The 10,114-nt window shown below is 47.7% G+C and overlaps 2 protein-coding genes across 2 annotated transcripts in view; one reads left to right on the top strand and one right to left on the bottom strand.

The window, feature by feature from the left end:
• Nucleotides 1-352: 352 nt before the first annotated feature.
• Nucleotides 353-2,307, top strand: Triagg1_5043 (uncharacterized protein; the record flags this gene model as incomplete). The annotated part of the gene is made up of 2 exons (XM_062899514.1): nucleotides 353-540; nucleotides 603-2,307. The coding sequence occupies 2 exons, from the start codon at nucleotides 353-355 to the stop codon at nucleotides 2,305-2,307; spliced, it is 1,893 nt and encodes a 630-aa protein (XP_062755868.1).
• A 309-nt stretch (nucleotides 2,308-2,616) lies between these two features.
• Triagg1_5044 (uncharacterized protein) overlaps nucleotides 2,617-10,114 on the bottom strand; it is a gene marked incomplete at both ends in the record, with an annotated part of 62,775 nt that continues 55,277 nt past the window's right edge. The window contains one exon of the mRNA XM_062899515.1: nucleotides 2,617-10,092. Within this exon, the coding sequence (XP_062755869.1) occupies nucleotides 2,617-10,092 (7,476 nt within the window). The remainder of the gene's footprint in view (nucleotides 10,093-10,114) is intronic.

Below are 10,114 nucleotides of genomic sequence, written 5' to 3' on the forward strand. Positions count from 1 at the left end.
CTGTGAGAGCTTCACCATTCCCACTCGAGTCCAAAATACAGTCAACTGAAACGCCTCAGATTGAGGTGGATTTGTTAACCATAACATTGTCAACACGAAAATCACCCATCACGATGATAGATTCCGGAAATACTAGAAAATGCGATACATTTGTTAGAGAATATTCCCAATAATCGCAAGTTCGTCTATTCCGTGTGACGTCACTGAGGCTTGAAACCACGGCGAGGCCATTGAAATAAAGTTTCATTTTTTTCAGCTGTCTCTATAAAGAGAATAGAGCTCTCCATGACAAGATTTCGTAGAAACAGAATATTACTTAGTATTCCTGACGGTAAAGCGGCCAAGAGCCACCATGGACGTCTCGGACTTTGAAGATCTAGGAATCATATCTGATTTCGAGGAAGAGGAAGAAGCAAACGAACCATGCCCTGGAAACTGGATGAAACCCACTATGCCGACAGCTCATAGAGATGGCGATAGGCCACATCCACCATGGGAAGGGCACCGAGACAAACTTGTCGGCATTGTAGATATGGGAAGGTAAGTCATCGTCGCTGCCGGCTCCTACAGTCCGTGTATTAATGATCGCGATGCATCCCTAGCAACGGCATTCGCTTTTCTATCACGGATCTATCTGCTGGATTGGCGCGTATTCTACCGACAGTGCTGACCTATCGATCTGGTATATCGCTTTACGACTCCCAATACGATCCTGAGACGGGAGAACAGATTCCTATCCCAGACGATGTTATTGCCGACGTAGTTACACTCTTTAACCGGTTTCTCATCGTCTGCCATGATATGGGAGTTGACAAAAAGAATATCCATATCGTTGCAACAGAGGCGACCCGCAAGGCTCTCAATTCGGCCCAATTTATAAAAGTTGTCAAGGAGAAGACTGGGCTGTCTATCGAGATGCTGCCCAAGGAAATTGAGGGCCAGATCGGAGCGTTGGGTATTGCGAGCGGATTTACTAAACTATCCGGCCTTGTGATGGACCTTGGAGGTGGTAGCACCCAAATCACTTGGATGGTCAGCCAAGGAGGCCATATCAGAATTAGCCCTCTTGGGAGCTTTAGCTTCCCGTATGGCGCGGCTGCTCTATCCAGACAGCTTCATGATTTGCGGAAGGGCAAGAAGAAACAAGAAGGGGAAGAAGCTGTTGCTCGATTCCGACAGGAAATGGTGCAAAAGTTGAGAGACGCATATGATCATTTGCAAATCCCCGAAATTATGATTGAAAAGGCCAAGGAACGGGGGGGCTTTCGTATCTACCTATCTGGTGGTGGGTTCCGAGGTTGGGGCTATTTGCTGCTATATCTCAACCAGTCCCACGGCAAGCACTATCCAATCTCCGTCATCAATGGATACACAGTCGGTAGAGAACAGTTCGAAGACACAGATACTGTGAAACAAATTGCAAAAGCGGCAAAAGATGTATTCCGGGTCTCGGATCGCCGCCGGTCACAAGTTCCCGCAGTGGCATTCCTGGTGAATGTCTTGGCCGAAGCTATTCCTCATGGAATCAGGGAGGCTCACTTTTGCCAAGGTGGAGTGAGAGAGGGATATCTCTTCCGGACTCTGACTCCCGAGGTCAGAGAACTCTCCCCGCTGTCAGTCGCAACGCAAAATTTCGCGCCAGTTTCCTATCGCACTCTCCAGGAACTGCTCAAGAGTGCCATCCCGAAACCCTCGAAGAACCAGACAAAGAGGTTTCCCGAAGAATTCGGAGAGCATGTTATCGATTCGTTTGCTAACGTCATGTATGTTCATATGTTCATGTCTAAAGAGACGGCATCAACAACTGCTCTTTACTCAACCAGTGTTGGAATCATGTCATCTACCCATGGAGTGTCTCACCAAGACCGCGCCAGACTTGCGCTGATGCTTGAATCTCGATATCGTGGAGAATTACCACCACGAGAGATGGAATTCCGCGAAGCACTGCGCTCTCTTATTACACCGGAAGAGGTATGGTGGACTAGTTATTTAGGCAGAGTTGGATACATGATCACCCGACTGTATCCATCTGGAGAAATTGATACTGCAAAGCCTCGGGTCGTATTTTCCGCTGAGTGGTCATGGACCATGGGGAAAAAGAAGAACAAGGAGGGCTTTGTCTTGACGCTATCAGTGCAGAAGCTCAAAGACGATCCAGCACATCTCAAGAAAGCTTTGGAGGACAATGTCAAAGTGATTCAAAAGGTCGGGAAGAAGAGGCGCTGGATAGGAAAAGAAGATCCATGGGGTATGAAGGTCAAGGTAAATGTCGTCGAAGAGGGTATTTTGGAAACTCCAGGCTGTTAGTGTTAGCTGAGCGAGGCGATGTATACTAGTTGTATCAATACTGTGACTGTTTATTTATTCACGTTGGTCAAATATAATTTTACACATGGCACTGATGAAGTATGAAGGAACAATTTTGATATGACTAAACTACTTATCAAATGTAGAAGCTCAACAAGCTTCAAAATCTAGCAGAATAGAATGCACTAAGTGAATGAGTGATTCAGTGCGAAGACAAGAAGAGAAGTAAAAGAAAAAAAAGAAATAGAAAAACAGAAAGACAGAAAGATGAGAAATCCAAAATTCCTTCACAACCACGCTCATAGCCCTTTAACCATGTATACGCTGGAAAGTTCCGGCGCGACGAGGCTTAGCAAAACCGTCAGTGGACGACTGGATGAAGCCAATTTCCATCAGATAGCGCATGCTCATTTTAACAGCCGTGTGCCACTGCTCATGTTCAACACCCTCGACTTCAATTTCCTCGGTAGATCGAACAAGGCCAAGGTTACCAAGGAAGTGCTGCACAGGCCACAGGGGATGCTTGTCGCCAATTTCATTCATTGATTCCAAGGCTCGGTGAGTCCATTCATCCGATGGAAGAGGCTCGCAAGGGATTTCAAGCTCCTTGTTGATGAGGTCCCAGAAGACTGTGGCTGGCATACCACCATTGACGCTGACGAAGGGCGCGATGCCTTCCTTTGTGTATAATTGGCTAAGCACGGATGATGCAACAGTAGCAACGTCAACAACAGAGAGCCAATGCTCCTCCGGTTCTGAAGGATAGGCACGAAGGGATGCAGCGGTAGAAACAACACGCCACAGCATATCATCCACATTAGCTACACCAGTCTCAGGCGATCCGATGATGCGACCGGGTTTGAGAGTAGAAATGCGGTTCTGATCAGCGGGGAGAGTATTGATGACCTCCTGAATAACGCCCTCGGAGACAAATTTGGTCTGGCTGTAACCAGTGGTTCGACCGAGATACTGCGCGAGAAGAGTGCGATCTTGAGTAGGGTCCGACTTGATACCGCCAGAGATGAAGATGAACTTGGGAGAAGCAGGGGAGTTGACAGCAGCCTTGAGGAGATCAATAGTGGAATCCACATTAGCAGCACGCATCTTGTCATAATCGGCATTCCAGTTTACGATGGCACCGTTGTGGATGATGGCATCGACATTGTTGCTAGACTGGCCGGCTAGGCGTGCCCACTGCGTATCGCTGAGGCCCATTCGTTTCTCGCCCAAGTCACCACACCATATCTCGATCTTACTCTTGTAATCTTCGTGCCACCAGCCAGCAATCTTGGCAGTTTCGCGGATACGGTCCAGGCCATGATCGACAGACTTGGATCGCACGAGAGTTATTATTGAAGCAATGGCATCGTTAGAGATGAGTTGTCTAAGGATCTCCTGACCGAGGAAACCTGTAGCACCAGTGAGGAAGACAACAGCTTGGTCAGGCAGCTCGGTTCTAGGATTGGCAGCAACATCCAGGGCACCAGTATCCAATACAGAGCGAGAAAAAGACGAGATTTCAGCGTTAAAATCGATGTCGCTGAATTGCTCATTTTCTTGTCCGGCGAGTTCATTGTCGATGTGCTTGGCCATATTTGCGATCGTAGTGTGCTTCGAGTTGAGAAGGGACATGCCAAGAGAAACACCATACTGGTTGAGGATAGCTTTAGAAATCGTAACAATGCGAATAGAGTCGCCTCCGAGGCTATAAAAGTTGTCATCTACGCCAATGGTATCGTCAGGAAGATCAAGCGTGGTCGCCCATTGATGTCGAATCCAGAATTCAATATCGCTCGAGCAGTCGCGGAAAGGTAGACGTTGGACGGCGAGGTATTTCGAAAGGTCATCAGTCGTGAGATTGGTAATCGACTCGAGGAGCATCTTTCGATCCAATTTGCCAGCAGCATTATGAGGCATATGGTCAACAGGTATGAAGTACTTGGGAATCATGTGGTTAGGCAGAGCGGAGCTGATACTAGTAGCGATATTAGAGAACATTTCACGAAGCTCGTCAGCGAGCTCTGTGAGGTGAATCTCCTTGGAAGCACTTTCGGCTTCTTGCTGCGAGTTGAAGCATACGAAGGCCAGGAGAGACTCGCGACCATCTTTTCTAGTGATACCAACTACAGCGTGCTCAATGGCGGTATCGGAACGCTTGATATGATACTCAATCTCGCCAAGTTCGATACGTTGACCACGGATCTTGACTTGAGCATCCTTTCGGCCGAGATACTCGATGGAGCCGTTTGAAACATAGCGGACTAAGTCACCAGTCTTATAGAAGCGGCGTTCTCCCACATCAACATTAGATGGCAACCATTTGACTCCTTCAATGAATGATTGTCTAGTTCTGTTTTCATCGTTGATGTAGCCGCGAGCTAGAGAAGAACCTTGCAGCAATAGCTCACCAATGCAACCGATTGGCGTAAGCTGGTCATGATTATCAGGATCAACAATCCAGAAGCCGTGGTTAAAGCTGCCGCCGAGGGTGGTAGCTGAGACGGTGGCGGTTGAAGAACATAAGTAATTGGTCGTAGCAACGCAAGCCTCTGCCGGCCCATAAACGTTGCGAAGCTCTACCTCATTGGCCCAATTCTCAATGACCTCTTTTGAAGGAGCCTCGCCTCCAATCAGGATGGTCTTCATTCCAGGAACCTGATTTGGAGATAGAGTCTTGATGAAGGTGGGTGTTAGGAACGCATGGTTGATGCGAGCCTCGCGAATGAAGGCTGCTGTGTTGCTCATACGTTCATCTTCAGTTGGTACGCAAACAGTAGCACCCACAATAAGTGAAGTGAAAATTTCAATCATGCAAGCATCGAAGACATAGTTAGCAAATTGAAACATTCTTGAACCGGCGTTGATTGAAAAGGCATCACGTTGCCTGAGAAGCGCTGCAGAGACGGCCTTGTGTTCGATGATGACACCCTTGGGCTTACCAGTTGAGCCGGAAGTGAAAAGAACATAAGCAGCATTATTGGGACTTGGCATAACAAAAGGCTGTTCGTTAGTATCGATTGCAGAAATGAAAGCAATCAAAGAGGGAGAAAGCTCGACTGTGTTTTTGACCATGTCCTGACAATCGGGGGCGGTCGTCGGTGACACAATCATGAACTGGGCGCAAACTTCATCAATCAAAGCCTGGCGGCGGCTGGTAGGATGTGATGGATCGAGTGGGATAAAAACACCACCGGCTTTAAGGATGCCTAGCATCACGACGATGGACCACATGGACTTTTCAAAGCAGAATGGCACGATAGTCTCAGGTCGGACACCCATACGGCTGAGATACACAGCAAGCTGAGTCGTCAGACGGTCAAGCTCGATATAGGTTATGCTTCCTTCACTGCTGTAAAGGGCTTCGTGATCTGGTCTGCGAGTTGCCTGTTTGGAGATGAGATCGTGTAGAGTGGTGTCAGCAGAGCCATAAATTTCATCATTCCACTCGAGCTGCTTTTGAAGATCCCAAGAACCAGATACTTCGATATCGCCGATTAATGTCTCTTTTTGAGCAACGAGTTGCTTGGCAACGTTGCTGAATTGCTCAGATATGGATGTAGCCTGGAACTCTGTCACAGCATTGGAGTCGTAAATAAGTAACAACTCGAAATGATTATCCATGATAATAATTTGAATGACCAATGGATAGCTGGTGAAGTTTTGCAAAGAGCTCTCGGCGGAATGCTCAGAGCTGGCGGGTAATAGGATGACATCAGTACCAGCCACTCTGTTCTCATCTGTAGTCTGTTGCTGAGCAGGTTGAATGCTAAGCAAGCTAGAAAAGTCGCATGCTTGCTTAGCCTCAGTGCTTAGAGTAGCGATGTTTTGGAGACCAAATTGCTCATATGCAACCATTTCCGAGGCTTGTATCTGAATGTCGTGCAAGAACCGTGAAGTTGGCTGATCTTTATCAAGGCGCACTCGGACAGGAACAGTAGCAACCATAGGACCAGGCATAGAGTCTAAACCAGGCACAGAAGCATGACGGCCAGAGACGGTTGTACCGAAACATACATCATCAGCATCACAGTATTGAGCTAGAATAATCGACCAGGTAGCTCGCATGATTGTGGCCTTGGTGATAGATGTGTTTGTTAATCTTGGGAAGTCCACAGATTTTGTTAATATTCGGGTCACATCTACTTTGCTATCCGTAGCAGCTAGTTGCTGGTTAATTGCTGGGAACGAAGCCGGCTTGGCATCGAGAAGTTGATGTTTCCAGTATTCTGCAGCATCATTCTGATCAATGCTTGTCGCGTATTTGACGAAGCGGGCGAAAGGCTGCAGAGGAGGCATCTCCGTGCCAAAGTAGGCGGCATAGAAAGTGGACATGATAAGCGGTTGAGTCCAGCCATCATATACAGAGTGGTGGATATGCCAGGCGAAATAGTTATTACCACCATCCTTAATCAGAGCATAGCGGCAGAGTCGGGAACCATAGCCCATGTTGAAGATTTGGATTGCATTTTGCATATAAGACTGCAGCGACACATCCTTGGTAGGTTCCCACAAGGACTCTGAACTGCATTTGATAACAGCCTGGATAGTCTTGGGTCCAACAAGAACAATAGAAGTTCGGAGATTGTGACAGACCTCGACAGTCTTGTTCCAAGCTACCCTAAACTTCTCAATGTCGACGTGCTCAGGAATACGGTACACGTACTGCGCCGTATAGGAGCCTGGCTGTTTGACAGATAAAGCCACAAGACCTTCCTGCAGCTTGGTAGTAGGGTAAGCATCCTCAATCGACTGAGAGGTAGAGAGGTTGCATTGCTGCTTGATTTCACGAATGACAGATTCACGTTCAGACGGATAAATCAAACTGAAAGGTTCGGCCTCATACGTGTCGGTAACATGACCGAGGCTGGCAGATGTAGCAACTGCTGATAGTCTGGGGTCGGCGAAAATACTTGCCACAGTGATTTGGATACCATGCTCTTGAGCTAGGGTAACCAAATGAATAGCTGAGATAGAGTCACCTCCAATTTGAAGGAAGCTATCGTTCTTGCCAATCTCTTCTGTGGGGATTTTAAGAATCGTGGCCCAAAGATCTCGTAGCTTGAATTCCATATCAGTTGTCGGCTCAGTCTTGTCTGTTTTACTTGGTGCAAATGCGGCAAGCTCCTCAGATGATAGAGAACCTGCAAGAGTTTGTAGCTGCTTTCTATCAAGCTTCATAGATGTGATAAAAGGCATGCATTGGAGAGGCAGGATGATATTGGGAACCATGTAACCGGGTAGAGTGGCCTTTAAGCTGTCTCTCAGACTACCAAGCGCTGACCTCATCGCATCATCAGAAACATGCAGATTCAGGCGCAGGTTGTCGGTGACCCATCCCGCGTTCACATCGCCAACAAATGAGATAAAAGCAATCAGTGCATCACCAGCCTGCCTATGAAGAACATCAACAGCGACGAGACGCACGCTCTCAAGTGACTGAGTGATGGTGTACTCAATCTCACCTAGCTCAAGACGCTGGCCTCGTAGTTTGACTTGAGAGTCTTTTCGTCCGAGGTATTCTAATTCACCATCTGCATTATAGCGGACAAGGTCTCCGGTAAGATAGAATCGCTTCGGCTCGTGCAGGAGAGAAGATGGAAGAGAACCAATTTCGCTAACGAACGACTCTTCCGTCCTGACTTTGTCATTGAGATAGCCGCGAGCCAGAGCATGACCCTGAAGGACAAGTTCGCCTATACAGCCCATAGGGGTGAGCTTGTTATGATTGTCTGGTTCTACAACCCAGCAGGCACCATTGAAACCGGATCCAATAATACGAGGAGATTCAGCACTGGACTTGAACATATGTGTCGTGGCGTAATTACAGGCCTCAGCAGGTCCGTAACCGTTGAACAGAGTAACGCGGTCAACCCACATTTCCAAAATGCTCTTAGAAGCAGCTTCACCACCGAGAACAAGAGTCTTCAGGTGAGGCACTTTATCTGGCGTAAAGGTTCTTACAAAGGACGGCGTCAACATGGCTGTGTTGACCATGGCTTTGTGCATAAAGTCGGGAGCGCATTGAAGGCGCTCATCATCGGTAGGGATACAGACGGTTCCACCAAAGGCTAATGGTCCAAAAATCTCACCAAGGCTACCATCGAAGATATAATTGGAGAACTGGAAGATTCTTGACGATGGGGAAAGGTTATACACCTTGCCATATCCAATGGTTGTAGAGCTGAAAGAGCCATGCTGCATGACAACACCTTTTGGTTTACCAGTCGATCCAGAAGTGAACAAGACATATGCCGTGTTCCTCGGTCCAACCTTGGGTAGAACCTTGGGGGTAATAGAAGTGGCAAGTTTGCTTATTACACTAGGTGACAACTCGACAATATGCTCAGCCATACCAACGCACGAGGCGATGGCATTAGAAGACGCGATGAGCACGCGAGCATTAACTTCCCTGACTAATGTCTCACGGCGACTGTTTGGATGCGACGGATCAAGAGGTACAAAAGCGGCGCCCGCCTTGAGAATAGCCAGAATCGCAACCACAGCCCACATTGATTTCTCGAAGCAGAACGGTACTACTGTTTCTGGGCCAACATTTAACGAGCTCAGATGTGTGGCAAAGATATCGGTCAAATGGTCAAGTTCGCCATAAGTGAAACTACCTTCTGAAGAATAGATGGCCTCGTGATGAGGGCTGTTAGAAGCATGCTCAGCAAATATGTCGTGGAGGCAAGTATGTATGAGATCAGGCTTCTTGCTGTTCAGTTGCACGGCCTGCTGGGCGTCCCAAGGCCCTGAAACACACACCTCACCGAGCATTTCGTCGTCCTGGGCAAGCAGTTGCTGGACAACATGATCAAACTGATGCATGATGGCGCCTAGTTGAGCTTCGCCAAGGACGTCAGAATCATAGATGAAAACCAAATTGACGAGGTCTTCCAAGAGATGACACTGGATAACCAGAGGATAAGAGAAATAGTTTTGCAGCATGTTCTCAGCTTTGATTTCGGGTAGAGTGGCAGGAGTTACAAGGGCATTCTGATCACCGGAAATTTTGCTATCAGCACTCATGTGCTGAACGGGCTGGATAGCCAAGAGAGACGTGAAATCACAGGCATCTTTCGCGTCAGAACCAAGTTTGGAAATATTTTGGATGCCAAACTGTTCATAATCAACCATGTCGGAAGCCTGTGATTGTACCTCTTGAAGGAATTGAGTGAGAGGCTTTTGCTTATCAAGGCGAATACGAACAGGAACAGTAGCGACGACAAGACCAGGCATAGATTCAAGGCCGGTTACATTAGCATGACGGCCCGATACTGTGGTTCCAAAGCATACATCATCGCTATCTGAGTAGCGTGCGAGAACAATAGCCCAGGCGGCACGTAAAATAGAAGCCTTTGTGATAGATGTGTTTGTTGACTTGGGGAATTCTATGGCCTTATTCATGACACGAGTTTGAGAAACCCCAGCCTTGTCACTAGGTGCCGGGAAGCTTGCGCGTTTGGCACCATCAAGCTGCATCTTCCAATACTCGGAAGCGGCGTTGTTATCGAGGCCCAAAGTGTACTTTACAAAAGCAGCGTATGACTGTAGAGGGGGAAGCTCAAGATCGTGATATGCTGCAGACAGTGTGCCCATGATCAACGGCAGAGACCAACCATCGAAGACGGTATGGTGAATGCTGAGAGCGAAATAATTGCTGGGCCCTTCCTCAATGATCGCATAGCGACACAGGCGCTGAGCATATGCCATTTCGAATTGGAGCGTATCACGAGCATAAGCTGAAAGTGAAATCTCAGAGGTATCATCCCAAGCAACGTCATTCTTGAGTATGACTTGTATGGTA

The sequence above is a fragment of the Trichoderma aggressivum genome, assembly GCF_033847375.1.
Source record: "Trichoderma aggressivum f. europaeum strain CBS 100526 chromosome Unknown scaffold_017, whole genome shotgun sequence".
Lineage (NCBI taxonomy): Eukaryota > Fungi > Ascomycota > Sordariomycetes > Hypocreales > Hypocreaceae > Trichoderma > Trichoderma aggressivum.